Consider the following 24,392-nt stretch of genomic DNA (forward strand, 5'->3'; position numbering starts at 1 on the left):
CTTTTTGGTTAAGAGCCATGAGGGCAATGGCATTGTGCCCACTCCTATCCCAGTAGGGCTTGTCCTTTAAATAGCTGCTCACAGATATGTTAGTCACTTAAGAGCTCATTAAATGAGATTTATGCTGCTATTCTGTGTAAGGAAAGGTCTGCACATCCCAGTGCTACAAGTCTCACAGCAAACTACACTACAAACCATGGGGGCACACAGAGAGCCCCTGACAAGAAGGGAAGATAAATAGCTTTGCACATCAACATCACAACAAGCTGGCCAAGGAGCCTGGTCAGCTGTGAGTGGGGTTGTGCCCTTGTGAGGAGAGGGAGCTCTGCTGCTTACACATAAAGTGGCAGTGCTGCTCTGCCTGGTGGCTTTGTGGCTGTGATGCCACTGCTGACCCCCTGCTATGGGGACCCCACAGGCTCCAAAAGCTGGAAAAAGGCAGAAAAACAAAACCAAGCAAGAGAAAAGCTTCAGGCACATCTCTCAGCCCCAGCTTGAGAGGTCCAAGAGCTCAAGTTCTTCATAATGTTCAAGAAGGCATGTCCTAAGTGTCACCTGAGTAGAAATCAGTCATGTTAAACACCAGTACCCAAAGGAAAAGAGTGAGGTTTGTCCCATGGATTGTGTTTCTTGATGAAGGGATGGTGGTGGAAGAGCAGGGAGAGACCAGGGCCCTCAGCAAAGGGAGAAGGCTGAATGAATCCTGGTGTAGTGGGTCTCCAAAGTAACACAGGTGAAGCTACCAGCAATTTCCAGCCCTTCACAAATGCTGTGTGCCTGTCCTGTGTTGTGTTTGTAGGCAGAGACAGTCCCTCTGAGAACTTTGATCTGGGGAACTTGCAGGATATTTAGTGGTAATAGCTCTCAAAGTCTCACCCACCTTTTCCAGACCTTGCCCAGAGAAATTATTTTGACTCCCTCTAGTGAGTCTAAAGTAGGAAGAAATGTGTGTTTGTCTGTGGATGTGCTTAGAGCTCAAATGCACGAATGCAACCAGACACAGGTTACTGTGTAAATGCTTCCTTTTCTTCCTTTCACTCTGAGAGTGCCCCTCATTGATCCTGAGTTATTAGTACAGAAACTAGGGAAAAATTGAGTGAAAATGCCTCTTCAGTTCTGGTAGTGCGGGAGCAGAGAAATTCACAGAGAAATGCACAGAGAGAGGGATGGAGAAAATCATCACTGGTGAGCAGATGATCCAAAGACCCCATTTTTAGCTTGGTAATTGTCCACAAGTTGTTTTTAAGACTTGAAATATTTATCTTCCCCCGATTCCCTGTGAATCTGAGACCCTTTTAAAAAATATCTTTGCACAGGACTTGAATGGTGATAAGCAACTTGGACTTCAATAACAAGGCTTTCAAGGCACCAAGGAAGAAAAACTAAGGCATTGTAACTTTGGGTGCTTTTATTGGTTCTTAAAAAGATGCCAAGTTAGGGCACTGATAACTCCAGATATATAAAAATAATATCAGAATAAAAAGATCCTGAACACTTAATAAGCTTCTTATTGCACACAAGTCTTCCACAGCCACAAGCCTTCCACAGCCACAAGTCTTCCACAGCCACAAGTCTTCCACAGCCACAAGTCTTCCACAGCCACAAGTCTTTCCCTATGGTGAATTGTGCTTTAACTGTGACCTCTTGGGTGTTTTGCAGTGCCTGCTTTAATGGGCTATCACTCTTGAAAACCACTTATTTCTAGACCCAGGTAATTACCTTCTGCATGGCTACTGCTCCTCATGTGCTGGGAAAACCTTGAGCTATTCGTATCCTGCTGGTGCATCTAAATTAAGTCATTAGTTCTCAGTGAGAATATTTATAATTCTTGCATAACAAAACCAGTATTAGCAGCCACCCACATATAAGTAGAAAAATTCAGTGATGAATCAGGCTTTGTAACTATGGATAAATCTGATAGGCTCTTCCATGATCAGATGACCAGTCTAAATGTATTTGTCTTTTAAGTAAATAAGAAAAGATTTGCATTTAGATAGTCTAGATTTCATGTGACAATCAAAAAGCACCTTGTAAGACTGTGCAATGACCTTTATTTACAAGGAGAAAGTTTGAATCTGATTTCAGTTATTTGGACTCCTGTATCATTCCCAAGCTCTCTCAGTTACCATTCCAAGCCCTTACAAAGTTCACAGCACGTGGTTTGGAAGGGACAACATCTGTTTAAACTGGGACATGCTGTTCCCAAAACAATAAACAAACCTGTCCCCCAGAAGATGAATTTTGAGATAATGTAGGAATTGTGAAAGGTGTCTGCTGGCCATGCTCTACAGGCTGTCATTAGATGTTTCCAGTACTTCTATCCACCCTTTATCACTATGAACCTAGGAAAAGATTCAGTGATTTGATTTTCATCTTTCATTGGCTTGAAAGGGCATTTCCCAGCTGCTCATGCCCTTTCAGGGCTGCCTTTTTTTTTTTCCTGGATTACTTTAATTCTGCAGAGTAGACGTTGGATTGGGTGCACTGGGTGAGAACTTTATTAACAATTGCACCCTCGTGTGCTACAGGCTGAGTTATGGAGCAGCCTGGCTTTAATCAGGCCCACATGTGGTTTTTTTAGTGCCAGGCTTAAGCCAGAGAAGGTTTGAGCTGGGAAAGGTTTGGATTCAGCCCAAAAACTCCCCCAAGAACTCAACTCAATGATGTGACAGTACATAAACTTTTATTTCCACAACAGAAATGCCCATATTCCACCTATTTCTGCACAGCACCAATTTATGGCCCGTTACTGTCCAAAACTGTTATTTCTGTTGTCCTGTTCCTAAAGCCTTTTCCTGCTGAGAGAACAGGCAGCCAAAATAGAAGTACTGCGAGATCCTTCATGGCCAGTGGGCAGTGGAGGCACTATTGGTCTCAGCATGAACACCATGAGCAGGGAATGGAATTGTCTGGTTCTAACGAGCTGGGAATATTCCTCTGTTTAAACAGAGTGCAACTGGCTTGCTGACACTTCAGCTGATCTCTGATATCCCAGGTGCCTGACTCATATTGTGCAGAGTGCCCTTTCCTCATTTTTCAATGTACTTTGCAGTGCAGGTGGCCATCTCCTGTGTCCTTGCCCTTTTGCTGTAAAACCTGCAGTCAAACCTGACTTAATGAAAAACTTAGAAAACCGGCTTTCCCTAATATTTAGCCTCCTTCAGGCATGCTTGCTGCCTGTGGTGCTTGCTGCCTTGTGCCTTGTAAAATATATTCAACCACACGTTGCTCCACTTCAGGGCTGTGCTGGCAGCTCCTGGCTGCCCTTTGTGCCCAGCACCATCCCTTCTAGTGGCTGCTGAGCCTTTCTTTCTGCTCTTTCTCAAAAAATCCAGCTGCTGAGCGAAACCCATGGTAAAAGCTATTAACTGCTGTAACCTTCAAGGCTTCCTGACATTTCTGCATCGGCAAGAAATGGATTTGACCCTCAGAGTCAGTCAGACACCCAAACACTTTTACACTTTCACATCAGGCTATACCTCAGCCCATTAAAAACTCAGATGATGCTGCTGGCCTGAAGGATCATCTTCCCGTGAGCACTGTCTGGGCAGAAGTGTCAGCCCTTGGGCCACTGCTGACCTGTGCTCTCTGCTGGGCCACACTCACAGTGCTCAGATGTGGAGGAGCAGACTAGATCAGAGCTTTTGCATTGGAAACCCACCAGTCTGCCCCACACATGGCTTTCCAGTCTGATCCATCAGCTGAGCCTTCTTGCTGTCTGTGTTTGTCCCTCCTAGAGGTTCAAACCTGCCTGCCCACGAGCCTGTTCCTATGGTTCATCAAACCTCTTGCCCTCAGGAGCTGTTGCTCCCTGTGCTCAGTAAGAGCTGATCTGGCAGGGCACAGAGATGCCCGTGTTTGGGCTCTGCTCCATGGCCTGGGCAGTGGGGCAGGGTGGCTGTGTCCAGCCTCAGGGGCAGGCTCTGTGTGCGTGACACTGCCTGTGCATTTTCACAGGCGATGCTCTTTCTCTGCTCTAGCCATCCCCTCTCTCAGCTCCTCCTTTCAATTCCTTTAGTAGGGAGGGTTGGAGACAAACAGCAGCTGTGATGTCCCTGGGAGATGCAGGGAGGGGATGGGAGCAGGGGTTACTGCTTTAGCCTGGCAGCGGGGGCTGCGCATTTGATCCAAGGGCAGCGCTTCCAAAGTCTCCTCTCGGTTTGAAGTGTACCCATGAAGGTCTGACACACAGTGCAACCCAAAGAAAATGGAGTTTATTTTTGTCTTCTCTTTGTGGATTGGGAGATGTGGGTTTTCTTCTGCAAGCTTCTAATGAGGCTTCAGCTGGACAGGAGTAAACGGGATAGATTATTGTAAAAGATTTAATGACCATGTTGCAAGTTGGGGAGAGGGGAATAAGGGATTGTGGTTTACTGAGGAGACTTTGAAAAGCTGCTCAATTAGCTGAGAAGATTTTTAAAGATGTTTCTTTCGAGAGCCAAAGTTGAGAGATTTAATTGGGGGCTGCAGAGCAAATGTGTGTACATGGCACAATGACAGCCAGCAAAGGGCATGATAAAACACTAATAGAGCTATTGCCTACTTGTAAACCTGACCCAAAAAATTTAAGCTTTATTGAGAGTGCTTTAAAAATGGTGATTCTTGCCCTGTTTTTTCTGGAGCATGAGGATTGTTGACCTGGAGAGACACAGTTGTATTTATCCTGAGTAATTTCAGTTGAAACATTATATTCATGTATTTTCCTTGTCAGTTGCAATCTGCCCTGACATCTGAGTTCATGACACAAGCCCTGAACTTATTCCAGATCCTTGTCTGGGAATGTCCCTAATGGTCTGGATCAGGTTAGTTAACAAACTGGTGAGCAGACACCAAAGGGGAGATAAAGGCAAAGTAGCTGAGCACACTGGAGAGGTGACAGCCACGAGCACTCCGTGGGTCTGCTGAGGTTTGGCTGCACCAGCAGCACCTGATACCTGTGGGCAGGGACCAAAGCAGTGCAGGTTTGCTGGGGAATGAGGCACTTCTCCTGCCACAGGGGAGCTTGTGGAGATGAGCTGTAGGTGTGAGTGCTGGCCCAGCCTCACCCCAGTGTGTGCTCCTGCCCCAGCAGAGGAGGGGATCTGCAGGAAGCTCTGCTCTGCATGGACACGGCTGCACAAGGGAAAGGAAAGGCTCTGGCTGCAGTGGCAAGTCAGGGAAATGATGGACATTGAGGATTTAATGATTTTTGATCTATCTCATTAATATCTCATCTTGCTTATCAAAGGGAAGCTTTTCAAAGTAGATATAGCAAATTGATATTTCTTCTGCTAATGTTATTGTTGTTTTGGTTTGGTGGGGTTTTTTGTTTTTTGGGGTTTTTTTCTACAGATATGCATTTTTAAAGTCCTTGGAAAGGACTTTTGTGTCTTGACTGGATGTAGTATCCTGTCAGATTAAACATGTGCCATAACTGAGATTAAAAAAGGTCTGTTTTTGTCCTGCTCCCTTGGTGGCAGTGTCAGTGCCAGAGGTGTTTCCCAAACAGCATTCTGGGGCATGGGGGTCCTGTGAGATGATTTCAATCAAAGTTTCAATTAATGTCCAATGAATCCCCTTAGGAGGGCTGGTGCAAGGAGCTGCCTCTGCTGGAGAGATGCTCCGGCCTGGATGTTTTATTGTGCTCTGACCTGGAGCAGTGGTTTGTGTGCTCCCAGAGTGTTACTCAAGAGTGATAGGGTACAGAATGGCAAAACACACCCAGGAGGAGCTGATGAGTGTGGGCATTCCTCAAAATGCCTTTGCCACCACCACAGGCTTCTTGTGTGACCCTCAGCTCATGTTATTTCTCTTGCTACACCACCTAATCTCCCTAAGAGCTTCTATTGCTACTCCTTTTTCTCAGAAGCAGGGCTATACTATGTTTGTCTTTAAGTTTAATCCTTGGGAAGTTTCCTCAGGGGAAGTGGAGCAGATCCTCAGTGGAAGAAAAGCACTTCTTTTGCCTCTTTGCTTGTGTGCTCTTCTCTGCTCTTGTTGCTGTGGGAACAAGGGACAGCACTGGGCTCTGGCATCCTTTTTAATTAGGTATCTTCTGCAGATCAGCTGTATTTATTGAAGATTTTTTATTATAGCTATTAAAATTAAATAAGGCAAAAATTGAATCCAGAACAAATACACTGCTGCAAGTTATCCTCATAATGTGCTAGCAATTTTTGCCAGACAATTGTGAGAAAATATGTTCTGGCAGCCTGTGTTCAGGCAATTGGCCAGGAGCAGCTATAAATCATTTGTATCTTTTTCTTCCTCTTATCTTTCTTACTCTTTTAAAGTACCAGATAACATACATGTGAGAGAAGGGTGTGTCTTACTGATTTGCAGTGGGGAAAGGCATATCTGAAGCTGAAACAAAGATACATCCACATCTCTAACTCCCAGCAAGGATAATCTGAGGGACAGGAACAGCTAATCTTTTTTTCATGTGTTAGCCAAGAGTGAAAATGGATCTTTATGGGCTGAGAAGCAGGAGCCTGAGTGCCTTTGGTTTCTGGTGGTGTGCTGCTCTGGAAAAAGTCTGCAACTCTTTCAGACAGCTTTAGAGGTGGAAATAATCTTGAATTATTTTTTGAGTGGAACTTTCTCTTCTGTGTCCCTGCTGCAGCCTCGGTGCAGAGGTGAAGCGTGTTGGCCAAGCAGAGCTGTGCCAGCTGCAGAGGGAGATGCTCTGGCCGCGCTCCTGCTGCCCCTCAGCAGAACTTTAAAGGGCTGGTGCAGCTGGGCTGGGGCTCAAGGAGCGACTCAGATGGACCTGGGGGTTGGATCCAAGATCTGTTCCTGCTGCCAAGTCTCTGCCTTAGATGGATGCTGGTTCTGAGGCCCCCAGCCCACGGTGCAGATGTGAGTGCCTTCAGCCCTTGTTGCTCACGGCTTTCTAACCCATTTTAAGGCTCTGCTGAGTGTGACTTTGGGGTGCTTCTGGTGCCTTGCACATACACGTGGGGGTTCTTTTCCTTAAGCCTCAGTACTGGCTCCAGGAGCCCACAGAACCTCTGCTTTAGGCACACGGTGTTTTGGCTGTGTATCGTTCTGCTGTGCCAGCACCAAAGAACAGGCTTGTGCCTGATCTGCAAACAAAAATAAGTGCACTGAGCCTTATTTTCCTTTCCAAAGGATTTTCTGTTCATTGTGGAGATGTTACTTTTCCAGCTGGCTGGTTTGCTGGCTTTTGAACATGCTGCACTTTGTTAAGCAAGGCTGCTTTTCCTTCCTCGCCTTTGTGGTACCATCAGTTGCTTTCTTTTTTTCTTTATACATCCCTCCCCACTTTCTAAAAAAGGTTGAATTAATACTGGTAAAATGTTCAAGATTTATCAAAATCTTTGCCAGTGTATTCATGTTAATAGGCTGTGCAGTGACTAATAATAATAATAATAATAATAATAATAATAATAATAATAATAATAATAATAATAATAATAATAATAATAATAATAATAATAATAATATTTTTTTTAAAAAAAAATGGGGCAATCTGCACCCTGGCAGGCAGGAGCAGCTGCAGAGCTGCCATGGCACCACGCTGCCACCTTCCTTAGCATCAGCACCATCTGCAGAGAGCAAAATTGCAGCACTCATTGACCCCTGTGACATCCCCACGGGGTGGGATAAGAGGAAAGGATGGAGGGGCAGGAAGGGACCATGAATTAATTTGAAATACTTCAGCCTGGAAAGCTGAGTGACAGGAGGACACAACTTGCCTGTCTGGGTTTCAAAGTGGAGAACAGAGGTAGGGAATGGGGAATGCATGACTGTCCCTAGGCTTTATGAAGCTCAGACTTTGACTAAATGCAAACACAGCCATGTGCAGAATTGTCTTGTTATCCTTTTGTAGCTGGAGTGATAGTGGTATCAATTAATATGCTTGGTATGTGTCAAACAGTGGGGAAAGAACTGTGTGCTATAAATGGAAGCACTTGCATAAGACTGTAAAAACGAGATAAAATATTTATATTTTTCAAAGAAAGGAACTAAAATTTTTTCCTCTCTCCTGCATCCTGTAATCTAGTTGTAGGAAAAGAGCAGAGTTTAGGTCTTGCAGAAGGTTTCCCTAAACTGGAAATCAAAGGGGAAAATGGTTTTCTAGCATTTAACTGGAGGAAGAATTAACTGAAAATAAGTGATAAGAGTGGGGCTGCCTATAGTCAGGAATTAAATCCTCCTATAACAAGAGCAGCATGAGAGAACGAGGTGCTAAATGCTGAAATCCTGGGGAGATGAAGGGGAAAGGAAAAAACCAAGCAGTGGGAGACGTTCTTGCAGTGCACCGTCTGCAAAATCGGCTGGAGCAGGACACAGAGCCTTAAAACTTTTCAAACCCAATTGTTGCTTTCTAAATGAGGTGCCTGACATTTTAAAGGTCAGCGGGCAGGGAGAGGTGACCGCTGCTCAGCAAATGCTGTGCTCGCTCCTTGCCGTGTCCCTCACACCAGGCCTGGCGCTGCCTCATTGCCTGGGAAGACAATTTCTGCAGATGTTTCCTAAAAAGACGGATTTGCAATACCCCAGCGAGGAGGGACACCTGATGCTGTCCCCATTTTCCATTTCTCCTCCCTCTGGGGGATGAATAAGGGGGCAAAGAAAGGCGGATGGGAGGTTGGGGGACAGCTGCCCTGCTGGCAGCTAGGCCGTGGGGTGGCACCTGGGACATGTCCCTGCTCCCTCCTGGCAGGGTGAGCCCTCTCCAGACACAGCATCCCCTGCCCGAGAGCCCAGGCTGCTCTCAGCAAAACCCGGCTGGGGGCTGCCTGCAGATGAAGGAAAGATTTAGCAGGGCAAACAGATCCATGTATTTTTCAATATCAAGAGCCTTTAACTCTGGATCACTGGGCCATTGGCTCCCTTCACTTGTGCTCTTTCTGAGGGCCCCACACCGACCTGAGCAAATGTATTCATACAGCAAGTGGCTGGAAAGCCAAGGTACTGTAAAAGAAAGCAGTTTTCTTATATTCATAAATCAGTAGAGAACAGGACTGGGCCGTTGCAGTACAGCATGAGTAGGGTTTTTTCCTTTTTACTGTCTGTCTTCCAGAGTTTTAGTATTCACATTTTAAGCCTGCAGTTCGCATTTCCTGTGCTAAACCTTTGAATTGTCAGCATGCTGAGCATTTTGATCCTTTCATAAAACAAGAATGAGGATTAAAGTTTCTCAGTGCACAGCTATTGCAGCAGCACTCGGTGCAGATTCAGAGGCTGATCTTGCATCAGGAGCCTCGCTGCTCTGTGGCACAGACATCCCATGGGATCTGGGCAGGTAGGAAACCACCGAGCTGGCTGTGAGCTTCTGCAGAAGCACATCAGTGTGCCCATGAGAGAGACAGGCAACGTTTGGAATTAGCTTCTCTTTAATTAAGGTGGCCATAGAAGGAAACAAATGTCATTTGTCAAAGCAAATGTTGTGATATCTCCCACACCGATGTCATCAATCCTCTGAGCAGGCACCACAGCATGGCCTGAGCAGCACCCTGGCCCTCAGCAGCTCCACTGGTTTTGTGAGGACTCTTTTCTTTATCTCTTAGCTTATTAGGTCCTTTTATATTTTGTATGTAAATGAAACGCAAATGTGTACTCTCATGTGTACAAAGAGGCAAACAGGTCCCTTTGTGGGAGGGGTGCTAAATCCTGCTGAATTCACTCATGGCTTTGTGCATTGAACCAGTCTAGAAATCCAGCCTGTGCTAATGGTTTGGGAAGGCAGAAAATTTTAGTGGGTTTCCTGCAAAGGAGAACCTGCAGAGAGCTGTGCTCCTCCAAGGCTGTGATGATGCTTATCTGCTTTCTGGAAAGCTATTTCATGGCAAGTTTGGCACTGACATGTGAGCTGGTAGTGCTGGGAGACAGAAAGTCTCTCTGTAAACTGCTGCTTTGATGAAGCTCTCAGATGAGCCTTCTCCTGCACCAGGATGCTTCTTTCTTCAAATGGGTCCAATCTCTGCTAATAAATCACCTCCTCCACACAAGGAGGGTTTGATCAAACATCACAGGAGATATCATCAAGGGCTAAACCTACCATTTTCTATTTCATTACCTAAAGCTCATAATGCTCAGTGTATCAAAGAAGTGCAGAGTTCCTTCAAGCGTTTCTATTGCCAAGCCAGGCAGCCTGCCGTGACTTGTCCATGAGCAGAGTGGCTCCTGAGTTTTCTCTCTTGATTGCTGGGTTATCTTTACTCCAGCTGTAGTACCTCTGTGCTCCTAAGCAGAATAGAGGAGAACTGTGTTCCCAATTTAGGGCTCCTCAGCTTTGGGGGCAAAAAAAAGAAAAAGAAAGTAGAAGCAATTTGGATTTCCTCTCCTATTTCCTTTCTTGTGTAGCATTTCCTGGCATGGCACTCCTGTGAAATCTAGATGCTGTTGGGTTCTGGTGGGAGGTTTTTTGATGTTGTTTCTTTTTAAAAAAACTACAAAAGGATTCCAGTGATTTTCTTACCAGAGCCTGGGGAAGCAGAGGAGAGCTCATATGAGCATGGTTTATCTTGGAAACTGTTAAGCATCACCCCAAGGGCTGGAGGCCCTCAGTGCCACTGCCCTCTCGTGTAAATTCGGTTCTGCCAAAAGCAGAAGGGTCATGCTTCATCCTTATGTCAGACAGCTTGTGTGTCTTGGCTTTCATGGGCCACATTCCCCTTTTTCTCCTCCTTCTGCACAGTGCATTGGTTTCCCAGCTGCTTTTTCACATCCAGCGCTTCCTCCCTCTGCTCTCCAGACCTTGCCTCTGGGCTTTGTAAGACCTTAAAGAGAAGAGAGGAGATGAGAGCACAGTTCCCTGTGCAGAGGCTGCAGACAGTGCTGTTTACTGGGTTTCAGCATGCCAGTGTGAGCAGTGCTGCTCTGTGCTCCCATGAGAGCACCACTTGAATCCAGCTTAAAGCTGGATGCTGGCTTGGTGCATCACAAGGTTCTGCAGAAGGATCTGGAAGCATCTCCCTGCACTGACCATGGGCCTCTCCTTGGGATCTGTCTGCTGCCAGGTCCTCAGTTGTGCTGGGAAAGGCTGTGTGCTGCTCCAGGTCGCATGGCTGCAGCAGATGCTGCTGAGATGGCGTGGAAAAATTGTGAATTCAGCAAACGCTAAGTAGCACACAGCATTAAAAATTCACAAAGACTTCTCTGAAACACAGCCTCCCAAAGAAGCATTTTGATGAGCTGCAGCAGGGCTGGGTGAGTGAGTGGGGAGACCCTTCCCCAGAACTGTGATAGGAAGCAGTCCCATGCACAGGTAGCCCCAGTGGTTTATGCATTTGTGGTGCTCAGTTTTCAATGAAAAACTGCAATGGAGGGTTTTTTCTCCTCTTTTCCTATTTAGGAACTCAATGACAACTGGTTCAGGTTTGCTGTGGAAAAGTAAACTAAAAGAGAGGCTGTTGTCAGAGTTCAGGGGAAGATATAAGGATTAAACTGAAACAAAACTTGAAATACTTTAGGTCTGAGATTTTCAAATGTTCCTTTGAAAGCTTTCTTTAAGAAGAGAAGCCAGATGACCCCATTTTTCCCTGGAGGAAAAAACAAACAAACAAACTTGTAGGCATTTTTCCAGTGACCTTGTCCTTCAGATACCCCTTTTTTCCTCATTTTAGCTTTAGCCAAATTAAGGCTGGCTGGGTTGAATCACAGAGCCCTGGAGTCAGTGGCAGGGATGCTGAGGACGGAAGGAACTGATGGGAGATGCTGAGATGGGTGGGGAGCAGGGAGTGCTTCACAGCAGGAATTTTGAGTTGGCACACAAGTTTCCCTCTGCCTTTTGTGCTGGTACCAGTGGGGCTTGCCTGCTTTTTCAGTCTGGTCTGGGGTGGAGCTGGTGGAGAGGTGCTGGGGGATGCTCTGAGTGTGACCTACTTGTGAAACTGCTGCCGTGGGGTGTGGGTCAGGGGAGGTGTCTGCTCCTGCTGCACTGATTCTTGTTCTTATTGTTTCTATTATTTTATTAAATTTGTGGTTTTTCATTTGTACTTTAGTCTCTACTGCATGGGTCATTGCAGAAAAGGCAGTAAAACACCTTATCTTTCTTCTCCCATAAATGATAAGGTGAATAAGAGTTCTGGGGGTTTTATAACCTATTTTTGAAATTAAGAAACTACAAAAAATAAACAGAGAAGATATTAATGCTGCAGCTTTGTTAGAAGTAGAAATCGGTGATTAAAGAGGTGCTAGTTTTATTTGCTAGAGCAGAAAAACATATTTAGGTTTTGTTTTTTCTTTGAAATCTTGTCAAAGCAGATGTGCCTTCCCTGCAGGACTGCTCTGTTCTGTGCTGCTCAGACACTTTGCTGGAGCAAAAGGATGAAGGAGGGTAGGAAAGATCTGCATTGTTTGCCTTAGAGATGTTAAATATCTCTGACAGGGCTGAGACACCCTGCCCTGGACAAATAGCTGGAGACATTGAGCATAGGGCTTATGTTTTCACTGTGAAAATAAATGGGAATTGCAGAAGCTTATTAGAGGGGAGCATAAAAATAGGAGCAGCTGTGGTGGATGGAGTGAGGTTTGGCTTGGCTGCTCTCCTTGTGCAGCCATGGGCAGCCAGGGCAGACCATGCTGGAGACCTGCAAGGGCATCCTGTGCGGAGGGACCACTTTGGCTTTCATTTATAGTGAAGCAAAGACTGCCTCCCAAAAAATTAGCTTTTGGCAAAGGGGTTTCTCAGAAAGGGACCATCAAACATGAGCAGTCATTTTGTTTAGAGCCTGAAGCTTATTTTAAACAGGAATTTTGGGACCACTGAGTTTCAAGAAATGAAAAAATGAAACATTAGTGTTGCAGGAGATCAGTGTGGTAGGCTTACACCTGGACTTCACGGTTCAGGAGTTAACATGGGAAGCAAGTAATTAATTATGCAGGTTCTGCATTTGATATTCAAGCACCTATTGAGCCCTGGCACAGGGAGCTGGATGTCCTGTACGCTGCACATGATAAAGCTGGAGGGAAACTTCTTCTGCCTTCAGAGAATGCAAATGAGGAATCTGCTTTTCATGTTAGTTTAATTTGCTGTCTTCATCTCTGCGCAGCTTGTTAGCTGAATGGAAAACTGTTGATGCTGCCAATGCAATCTGGATATTGTTTCATGGGACTGCAGAAAGCGATGAGTTTGTAGCTCTCTAATCTGCAGTAATTTGCTACTAATTTGTCAACAGTCAACAACTCCAGTGGCTACCACATGGAAACAGCCCCGCTGCCTTCCTCTGCTCAGTGTTAGTGAAAGGTCACTCAGAGCACTGCTTCTCATCCTCTGCAAGGGTTTTACTAAGTACAGAATAATGTTTATTTTACAAGGGGGAAATAAAGTCACAGGGGAACTGTTGCAGTGACAGAAGCCAGGTGAGTTTTCAGACTTGCCCACGGCTCATTCTTAATGCACCACCATCACACAGGGACCCAGCATGGTCATTGCACCCTGGGCACTGCTTTTGGCTGTTGTACTGAATTCTTCAGTTAGGTTGAAATGCAACTTCTGTTGTTAGAGATTGGGAAATCAAATCAAGTGTTACAGTTTTACCTTCAGCAATTCCCTTAGATGAGCACTGTGCTTCCCTGGGTAGCTGAAATGCTGTGATGCCCACGAGCAGATCCCATGGAGCTGGCAGCAGTGACCCCACAGACAGATCCCATGGAGCTGGCAGCAGTGATCCCCACAAACAGATCCCATGGAGCTGGCAGCAGTGATCCCCACAAACAGATCCCATGGAGCTGGCAGCAGTGATCCCTACAAACAGATCCCATGGAGCTGGCAGCAGTGATCCCCACAAACAGATCCCATGGAGCTGGCAGCAGTGATCCCCACAAACAGATCCCATGGAGCTGGCAGCACTGACCCCAGCTGAGCTGCTCACAGGGCAGCCTCTGGCAGCATCACCAGGCTTTGCCCAGATCCAGTGTGGTGCTGCAAGCCCAGCCAAGAACAGCCTCAGCCCCAGGGTCTCCCCCTGCCATGCCCTGGCCACACCAGGACCACACTTCTGAGAGGTAACACCATGCATTTTCATAAGTTTTTCCTCTTCTGCTCAAACACTTGCCTCTTCATTTTGAAGCTGAGTGCTGGGTATAATGAGCTGAAAATAGTGCAAACCCTGCCTTGGCCCTCTGAAATATTCATCTATCTGCACGTTAAAAAAAAACAAGTGAGAAGGCTGGTTAATGAGGAACAGAGGGGAATTAGGGCTGTTTGGTGCCTGTTTCTGAGCTTTCCAAGAAATCTGGATTTAACAGGCTGTTACAGAGCTGGGGTGTGCTGGAGTTGGGAGTGTTGGCTTCTGCTTCAGTTTGATTGAAGTTTCCTGATCAATCATTCCAGGTTTACTTTTTCTTTTGATGTTTCTGCCAAATTTTAATAATAAAGTTTGAAAACTTTGGAGCTGGCAGTCTGCCTGGAGCTGATAGTTCACAAATGTTTCAGCTAGCACATTCCCACTCGGGCACAGCACAGAACTACATACATTGCCTTTCTAAAGCTTGGTTCTGAGCTGTCCTCAGTCAGAAGTGGGGACATTAATTTGGCAGGGGACAGTGTGGGGGCCCTGTATAGGCTCCAGTGTGTTTTAAGAATGTGTGAGGTTACTGTCAGTAAGTAATGGTGTTTCCCCACGTGTTTTAAGATGAAGCACCTGCTATCTGAAATGTTCTTCCTTCTCTCTCTCCTGTTTGCCATGGTCATGCATCCACTGCTGCTTTTCAAGGAGTCTGAGAGCTGTGTGAGCCCCATGGTCTGGGTTTGCTGCTGTCAAGGCACTGAGCTGATCCTTAAACTCAGTGGGACACACAGAACATCCGACCTCTGCTCCAGCAGCAGAGCAGCTGTGCCCTTGCTGTGGCTGTTCCAGCAATTTCCTGAGAATATCAGTTGTCCTCTCCTGCTCTGCCTGGGTGCAGGAGGAAGCTGTAGCTTCAGGGACTCATTTCCAGTGAAATGAAGCTTTTGGCTGCCCACCTGGAGATGGAAAGAAAGTAAATGATAGAATCAGGGATGGATGGGTTGGCAGGTACCTTAAAGCTCACCTAGTTCCAATCCCCTGGCGTGGGCAATGACAACTTCCACTGGACCAGGCTACTCACAGCCCCACCCAGCCTTGCACTGAATACTTCCAGGGATGGGAAGTGACCTGATAAGAAGAATAACCTGATAAGAAGTGATGTTTTGACTTATCCCTATAGAGAAGCCCAGGTTTCCCTCCTTGCTGCTGCAGGCCAGGCACTGATGTGTGTGTGTGTGTGTGTGTGTGTGTGACCTCAGCCAGCCTGGGCAGAGGGAACATCTGTTACTCATGGAAGTTCCTCAGAGGCTTTTTCTTCAGATATGTGAAGGTCACTTGGAGTTGAGAAAGTCATGATCTCCCCCAGATCCCATACTGTTCTTGTAGGAGAGCTGAAGGAGAGCACACCAAGTGCTGCAGTGGTTTTACATCTCTGCCCATCACCCCAAGACTTCTGCCTCTCAGCAGAGATTTCATCCCGTGGGATGCATCTGGAGGATCACCATGGCATGGCAGGAGTAAGAGCCTTGCAACAGCATGAAACCATGTGTAGCTTCTGATGTGTGAGTGGGGAATTGCAAAAAAAGTCTCCCAAATAAACCCATTGCTCTGCTTTGATGTGGCAGGGCACAGGAGCAGATTTAAATATCTCTCTGTGATTCCCAGGCCACCTCTATTCTGCACACAAAGAAATGCTTAACCTTGCAGGGAGTTATGTATCACACTGCAGTTTGCTGATGCATAAAAATTAACTATTTTTTGCATAGGAAAATAGCAGCTATGCTATTTAATAATTCAGTGTAAGTATCCAAATATCAGTTTTTCCTCCTACTATTTATTTTATTGTATTTTTCATTGTCTGTAGTAATTCCTGTCCAGAATGGTTGTTTTCAGGGCACTGCAGGAGACAGGTTCTGCTCTCTTTTAGCAAGGTCTCCTTGTAAGAATTTTGCCTTAAATGCAAGGAGGATGTTTTGAATTCAGGATTTACTGCTTTGGGATGGTTGAAGCACAGAGTAATCTTGTATTAACAGCAAGCTGTGCTGTCTTTGTGTTTCATTTTCACTTTAGATCAAATATTTAGAGAGGCTGCTAGTAACTCATGGCTTTGACAGGGGATTGGTAGAAGAGGTTTGCTGATGTTTTTTAAATCACAGAATGATTAAGGTTGGAAAAGGCCTCTAAGATCATAGAGTGCCCTTGGAGTCTATCAGTGAGTCCCCAAGTGCCACATCTACAAGTCTTTTAAATACCTTCACAGATGGTGATCCCACCACTTTCACGGACAGTCTGTTCCAACCCTTGGCCTCCCTTTCAGTAAAGAAATTTCTCCTAAAATTCAGGAAGGTGACAGAAGAAGGGTCTGCAACAAGGCTGCCTGGACAATAAACAGAAATTTTGAGGATCAAGTGGTAGAGATCAAAGGTTGATCCACTTCTCTCCGTACAATCTCCTCTAAAACAGAAATCCTAATTTTGTATAGCTGTGTCTACAGTGCCACATGTTTCACCTAAGAGTTCAAATGAAAAAAGAAGGTGGGCAGTGTGGGGAGGGGAGATACTGAAGGCACTTTAATGAAGAAGGAAGTGGATGTTCAGGGTAACAGAGAGGGGGTGAGACTGAGCAGCAATGGAGAGAGCAAGGCAGGTGTTTGGATATGAGGAGGACCAAAGCCTTTGGGGGAGGGAATGAGGCTGTTTGGGTCAGGAGGCTGCAAGCTCTGCACAGGAGCCTGCTGCTTTGCTGTGCTGGCCTGTGCTCGTGAAGCTCACAGGGCAGAGACTTTAAATGGGTAAATAAATCAAAGGTGCTAAAAAGCTATGGTTGTTCAAAGTCAGTGATCCATTTAATAGCACCCAATATAAAAAGGCAGTCTCAGGTCAACTAAGATGAAAAATAACTGAGAGGCAGTGGCAGTTGTATGTCTGGAGCTAAGCTGGGTCTGCTGATGGCTGCAACAGCTTGGAAACAGAGATTTGCTGATGGGGAGAGTGAAGGAACAGAGGTGAAGGTATGTCCCCAATCCCTTCAGCAACCTCTAGAACAGCAGTGTGTTATCAGCATTATTCTCATACTAAATCCAAAGCACAGCACTGTACCAGCCTTCAGGAAGAAAATTAACTCTATCCTAACCAAAACCAGGGCACTATTTATTTATTTATTTGATACTGTATGTTGATGGCATATAGCCCAGAGGTCTGGGCTGTGACACTGAGCAGTAAATTCCCTTGGTGCACAGCCATCCAGGGCACCTCCCTCCAGCCCCTCCTGTCTGGAGCCCAAGGAACCCATTGAGAATTCACATATTGCCTCTCAAAATGAATTCTGTGCCAGGTGGTTGCTTACTGCAAACTCTGGTTTCCTTTCCTGAGTGTTTTCCCAGTGCTCTGCCCTGAGTCAGAGCAGTGTGCTCATGCACACAGGGTCCCAGGGCTCACATCACCTGCACTTCCCATTAATTACTAAGGAGCTGCAGCACGTGGAGGGGCTGACTCAGTGCTTTCCTTGTGCTGCCACAGATGTGAAGCAAATGCATTGAAATAAGCTATTGACATTCATTTTCTTTTTAAACTGAGAGCAAATAACTTGGATAGTGAGAGGAAAACTGAACCAGGTTACCTCCTGTTTTCTGGAGGAAAATGGTGGCTGGAGAAAGCTTTGTGGACTACAGGCATTTCTGTCCAAATCTTTTTCTGTTTGGGTGATTTTTGCTATAACTTCTATTAAGCTGAACCTAGCCAGGCTATTCACACCCTGGAGAAATCTAATTCCAGCACTTAATTTATAAATAACTAGGAGTTTCTTTGGAAGGTATTCCTAGATACCTGTGATAAAAATTCCAAGTTCAGTACAGTGGGTGAGCACAGAAACCACCACCCCCTCACACATACACACATTTAAATCAGGTCATTACAGCAGGATGATAATTACGTGGGGAAAAAAGTAGTCTTCACAAAAGATAGTGAGGGAAAATGTGTTATATCTGTCCTGCCTGTCTCCCTACTTACCAGCTTACATTTGATAACTGCCTCTAGCTGCCATTAAAAATAATTTCAAAATTACTTCTAACTCTAGGATGACAAAAGGCTTGATTTCATGATAAAAGCTGAACAGCTTGGGGGAAATTCTGGCATGCTAATGGACACTGCTTAATGCCCAGGCTATTTCTGATGGGAATGAGGTGCAGTTTTCTGACTACAATGGAAATCCCATTTTTCGCCAGTCCAAGTCCTACAAGGAACATTCCCAGCCATTGTCTGCTTGCTGCACGAAGCATTACCCATCACCCTAAACAAGAATCAGGCTTTAAGTTATTCTTCAATATCTTATACTGACTGATGTGGTAATTTTGAAATGAAAGTCACTTTTCCCCTATTTTGATGGAAATGAACAGGATAATCCAGTCACAAAAAGGATCCTCAGCCCTTCTATCAGGTGCCATTCACAGATTTTGGGTACGTCCCAGTTTCAGTTGTACCACAGAACTTCATCCTATGCTGCAGAAAAGAAAGGAGAGTGTAAAATTGGCTAAATATTGTTTGATGAAGTCTGTGCTTTGATGAAGACAAAAGTTAACCAAATTCCCAAAGAAGAGATGATCTTTATTCCTGGGGTGAATGACTAGAGAGGGGAACTGGTTGACTTCTCAAGGGATATTCTTTCATTTGCCTTGTGCCTCTGACATTCCTCCAAGGCCTCATCCAGGCACAGGAAGGAAAGACGTCCTGGGAAGATTAAAATCCCAAAGGTTTTCATTAACACATGGCACAAATTTATGCACAAATTCGATGGTGAAGCTGGAAGAGAGCTGCAGGTGGCATTTGCCAGTGAGCTTTGGTGTGTGTGCCCAGCCTGCCCCGCAGCGAGGAGCACTGGGGGCTCTGCCCACTGGAGCTGTTGTGGGGTCACTGGCAGGAGATGGGAGACACCACCTCAAAACTGTGCTCCTGGCAAGGAGGCAAAGGAGGGGATCGTGCCCAGCACACATTCATCAAGTGTTTTGCAATGAGTTGAGTGAGCAAAGCCCCAGATCCTGAGGTTTAATCCCTCGCTTTGTATGTGAAACTACCTTCTGTGCCAGACTTTGCATTGCTGTGCCAGCATCACCCAGGAGGTCCCACTAGCATTCCCAGCTGGCACTAGAAATGCACAGGAGTGCTTCAAACAGGGGTTATTCACTGTATGGAAACATCAGTCTCTCTCTCAGGTTGTCTGTGCAGATTGCTTGGTGTGGTACTGACCCTTGTGAAAACAGCTGTGCTGGGCATTAGTTAAGTTTCAAATTTTTGGAGTCATTCTGTAAATTTCTTTCGCTAGAAAATTACTGTAATTGTAGTAATTTCCTTGTAATGATGTGTGTTACATCTCATTAACAAAGGCACTTGCAGGAGCTGTGTTCCAGTGGCAACAGCACCGTCCTTGTGCAGAGCCACCCAAACGTGAGCTGTGCTGCTCCTGCCGAGCTCCTGTGGCTCCTTCAGCCAGGTCTGGAGGTGAATCACCAGCCCTACTTCCAGCTAAATGCAATTGTCCCCAACAGAACACTGTGAGGCTGGAATTGGAGTGGGTGGATAATTTTTTTGCTGGCTGCTGTGTACCTGAGTCACTGGTGAGGGGCTGCAAAGCATTTTTCAGAGCAGGCTGGGTGATGCAGAGGACACAGCCCTTCTTTGCCCAGTGGAAAGGGTCATCACAGATCAGATCTGTGGGCCTGGAGGTAATTTTCCCTAACAGCCCAGGATGGAAAGCTCAAGCCCATATTCCCCAAATGAATAAAGTTGCTCCTTCTGGCTTCCAAGGGGGCTGGATGAAGGATTCAGGGTGGAATCCATCCCTGTTCTTGCTGGCTCATTTATCCACACATGCATACCCCCAAGAAAGAAGCAAAAAATAGAGTTATCATTTTTATTCACAGGCACCAATAAAATCCAATTTACTTACCCATAGCTGTTGGGCACTTGCAAGTAAGCGGAGCTGAGAGCATTTTAGAACTCACAGAGTAATAAAAGTAAGTAATGAAGTACAGTAATAATAATAGCTAGGAAATATATTCATAATATATCTGGAAAATATATGAGCAGTCTCAACCTCATGTAATTGGAAACAGATTTAGCAAACTCAGGCTCAGAACAGTGACCTTATTTTGTAGCTTCTTTAAGCCATTTGTATCACTGAGTGAATTTCCAGAAACTCGGCCGTCAGATTTCCTATGCTTTGGACAATTTATGATCTCAGTTTGATTTTTCCCTGGGCTGTGTTAGCAGAGAGAACAGCTTGATTTTGTGAGTTAGAAGGTATAAAAGCCACTTCTGGACTCCTCACCTTTTCATGATGGCAAATGGAGATACCATAACATCCCAGCTGGGGCTTTCTGATGCTCTCTCTGATGTCCTTCTCTCTTCAGTTAGTTTTAACTTTGATAACTCTGTTGGGCTGGTAATCTGCTTTGGTCTTTGCCTGTGATTGAATTATTTTGAAGAGCTAGGGTAAAATGAAGATTGCTCTCTCAGGAAGAAATGATGGCAGGATAGCTATGGCCTGATTATCTCTTTTCTCAGCCGATCAGTGCAAGGGAGGCAATTTCTAGTTAGTGACACATGTCCTTGCTGGCAGCTAGGTGTTAACTGCAAGTGCTGGGCTTAAAGGGGAGGGAGGGAGTCAGTGAAAATGGGTTGCCTGCCTTTAGTATAGTTACCCGGACAAAAAGTCACAAATATTTGTGTACATCTAGATCTCTAGATCTTAAGATCTTTAGATCTCTTTGAGATCTCTCTCTTTGAGATCTTAAAAATTATGGAAACTTTATTTGGTTTAGAAAGATTAAGTAAAGGATCTCAATTTTTCCATTATGCTTCCTGTCAAAAGCAGCTCCCAAGGGCTGAAAGATCCCAGAGCGGCTCTACAGAGCAGGGCCTGTGTGAGGCTGAACCAACTGAGGCTCTGCCTGTCCCTCTGGAGAATTTGTACCTCTTGAACCCAGCAGCTTTCTGCAAAAAAGCTGCTTTCTGGAAGTCTTTTCCATTCTCTACTGAGTGTAGACACTTCTGCTGTCAGAAAAAGCTGGGAGTGTCCTGATAAGGCTCCTCCTGGACCACAGTGTCCCATCAGCTCTTGCTTATCACAGCAGCTGCCAGCCTGGGGACCTGGTGTCGGTGCCACTGTGGTCAATCCTCCCCACCCGGGGTTTTCTAACAGTTTAATTTGAGTTGGCAAATCCCAGCCCAGTCTGCTTCCTCTTATCACCCTGAAGTTCCCTAAAGGCATCTTTGCCTGCTGGGCTCCACAAACCCAGGCTCTCAGGCTGTTCCACAATTATAGATATGCAGCTCAAGGATTATCTCGTTACTCAGAAAGGCTTTTGCTTTGTGTATTTGCAGACAAGTATTCCAGTTTATATTAAATAACCATCAGCTTTAAGCTGACTGGTGCTGGTAACTGGGGGAGACACAGAAGTCCTGAGCACTGCTTGCAAATAAAATTGGAACTTGCATTCAAATTCTGTGGGGTCAGAATACTTTCTGTTCTCTGGTGCCTCCAGACAATAAAAAATAAATAAAATTCACTGTTACCTCCTTCTTCCTGTAGATCCTTAAATCATCCTGTTTTTTCATTACTTCAGGCTGTTAAATGCCAACAAAAATTCAGTGCATGTTGGTTTCCAGTGATCTGACCTGTCATGGTGGTTGGTATCTGTCTACCTGCTCTCTCTGGAGACTCTGAGATAGGAATCAGGAAGTGCTTTGGCACAGATTTTAAACACAGATATTTCAGAGGCTGCAGCAAAAATGCATCCTGGAGCACATTACCAAAAAGAAAAAACTCAAAAACCCAGAGCAAAACAAATCAAACAAGAGTAAAATTAAAGAAGTTATAAGATGTAAACTAGATAAAGAGTGTGGATTTTTTGCTTCAAACCTTTGTGTTTTTCAGAGTTAAGCAAACTGTAAACTCAGATCAAAGTACTCTCCTGAAAAAAAAAAAAATTCACTTCACTTTACAGTTTCTCTTTCCCAGTAAGTTGATTTATGTGACTTCCCTGGGAATTTATTTCTGCTGCCCTCTGTGTGGAAGGACAGTTTGAAGGTGAACAAGCACTGATTTATGGTTTGCAGGTAAAGTGTTCCATATATAAAGAATTGTTTAGCCCTTGTGGGATTGAAATGCTGTCATCCTTTTGATCTCAGTGCTTGAAGATGTGCATTCATTGCCAGTCAGGATCAGAAGAAACCAAACCTTGATCTTGGCTAGGATACTGCATAAACAGGAGCAGAGGGGGAAAAGCTTCTTATCCAGTCGTGCAATATGGAGAGGTGGAGATGGATGGGGCTCCTGCTCTGGACAGTCTTTTTAACTCCTTCAGTGACAGGATGTCACCACTGGCTGAACCTCCAGGTGACACTGCTGAGGTGCTCCAAGCAAAAGGTTCTTACTGAAGTACAGCTGCTTCAGTGGTCTGTAATCAGAAATAGCAGATTTGGGACCCATCCCCTGAGCTGTGCATTGGTATTCTGCACCCTGCCTCCTGCAAAAAGGGCACGTTTTGGGGAAGGAATGCAGAAAAACAATAAAGGCAGCTGGACCCTCTCTGTCCTCAATGAGCCATTGTGGTGCTCTGGAGATGGTGCCCTCTTCACCCAGTGTTGCTGTAGACTGTTCTCCTGCTGTGCTCCTTTCATAATTGCCAATTAAATGGGAATCTTAGACTCAGTTTATCACTGTTCTAAATTTGTCTATGCCAGGCAAGGGAAACTGGGTTAGCATTTGGCAATGCAGGTACATTTTAGGAGCAGCAGGCTTACTTTGGGTAAGAAATATTGATGCGTGTGTGGAGAGTTGGCTAATTTTGTCCTCTAGCATCATTTCCTGAGAAAGAAACAACTGGGTTTATTATTGATTTGGTTAAATAATAAATGATACATTTTCCTACCACAAACTAGGCAGCATTTCCAGTCTGTGATTCTTCTGTAGATATGAGTGGAAATATTTTAAGTAATATGTGACCTGGGGAAGTTTTCCCCTCAAGCACTGCTGCACACCAGGGTGTGGTGTCAGCATCTTGGACAAGAAATGGTAAACTAAAGTTTCTTAGAGTTTATTTTGTTTCTCTCCTGTTGCTTTGTTGCTGAACTTCACAGGAGATTTCTCACAGCCAGCTCTGTTCCTGTCCACAGAGCACAGAGCAAGGCTCCAGATTTATCAGTTAAATGTAAGCCTTTGTCACCTTATCAGTCAAACTTGTGAGAGTCCTTCTTTTAGCCCCTTGTATATGAATTTGATAATTTATTTTTCTTCCTGGTCATTTAAAGAGTCTGTAGTAGCCCCAGTATTAAATTAACACTGGGACCAGTATATGAAATAACATAGGAAGTCTATGGCCAGATTTCCACATCAGTGAAATAGCTTCCATGTAACATTTCTGTCCAAAGCAGGGAGATGAACTGTGGTGGAGAGGATGCAGCTGGGTGGAGATGTCAAAAGATACTGCTGGGTCTGTTATAATTCCAGCCCAGGGTCTTTTCCTACCTAGTAAATGTCCCTTAATGAGTGTCCTGCATCATTTGAACGTAGGGTAGACAAAACACTCCATAATTTCCTCAGTGTAATTCAGTTTTAGGATGAGGCTCACCAGTTTTTCCTCTGGGTTTGAGCCATGCTTTGGGTTTACAGCTGAATTAGTTGCCAATGGCCAGTGCCTCCATACCCAGGAGCATCTTCCTCAGCCAGAGCTGCAGGGTCCCACCCTGAGCCTGTGAGCTCTGCAGTGGCTGAGGGCCAGTTTTGCAGAAACGGTTGGAGCTAATTTTGGTGTGAATCTTTAAATTTGTAAATAACTCTTGATTTTCAGCCTTGCCCCCTCACTTTGCTGTTCCCTAATGGCAGCTGTGTTGCTGTTTGCAGATGATGGGAAGCTGTCCCTGGAGGAGTTCCAGGCCTTCTTTTCTGATGGGACACTCAACGAAGAAGAACTTGAGAAGCTTTTTCATACCATTGACTCAGACAACACCAAGTAAGTTCCATGTGCTGACCCCCTTCCATCTCACAGGGCATTTGGATCATGGCAGGGGTGTGCAGTAACAGTGCTTCACCTCTGCACAGGCTGCAGGAGTGCAACTCACTTTGCAAAACTTAGCAAAATCTCCATTTCTGCTTGGCTTGTGTCTCATCCTGACAGCCATTATGACTTCTTTTGTCCTGGTGGTTTTTTCAGGCCATTTCCAGTAGTGCAACCTGGCCTTTACAGCATCTGAAGCAGTGCTTAGTTTAATGTGGGCATTTAAATACCTCTTTAACTTTTCACTTTATCTAAAAGCTTTGCTGTGCTATAAAAGGCAGCAGAGTGAATCTCTCTAAGGTAAGACCTATCCTGTCTCTTTGTGATGTCTCTGTATCCCCGACACCTGGACCATGCCTCCTTCACTTCCAATCCAAAAA

The 24,392-nt window shown here is 45.2% G+C and overlaps 1 protein-coding gene across 9 annotated transcripts in view; it reads left to right on the forward strand.

The window, feature by feature from the left end:
• The window catches only part of NECAB2 (N-terminal EF-hand calcium binding protein 2), an 85,081-nt gene that overhangs the window by 26,802 nt on the left and 33,887 nt on the right, over window positions 1–24,392 (forward strand). For 5 of the 9 annotated variants that reach the window (XM_086847336.1, XM_023934720.2, XM_086847337.1 and 2 more), the window contains exon 3: window positions 23,859–23,967. In XM_086847336.1, the coding sequence (XP_086703462.1) occupies window positions 23,859–23,967 (109 nt within the window). Of the gene's footprint in view, window positions 1–6,782; window positions 6,838–8,199; window positions 8,917–23,858; window positions 23,968–24,392 lie in introns of those variants that run through there. The other 4 variants (XM_023934721.2, XM_023934722.2, XM_086847341.1 and 1 more) reach the window with 4 other exon arrangements.

This window comes from Cyanistes caeruleus, chromosome 12 (genome assembly GCF_971803275.1).
Source record: "Cyanistes caeruleus chromosome 12, bCyaCae1.hap1.1, whole genome shotgun sequence".
NCBI classification, from domain to species: Eukaryota; Metazoa; Chordata; class Aves; order Passeriformes; family Paridae; genus Cyanistes; species Cyanistes caeruleus.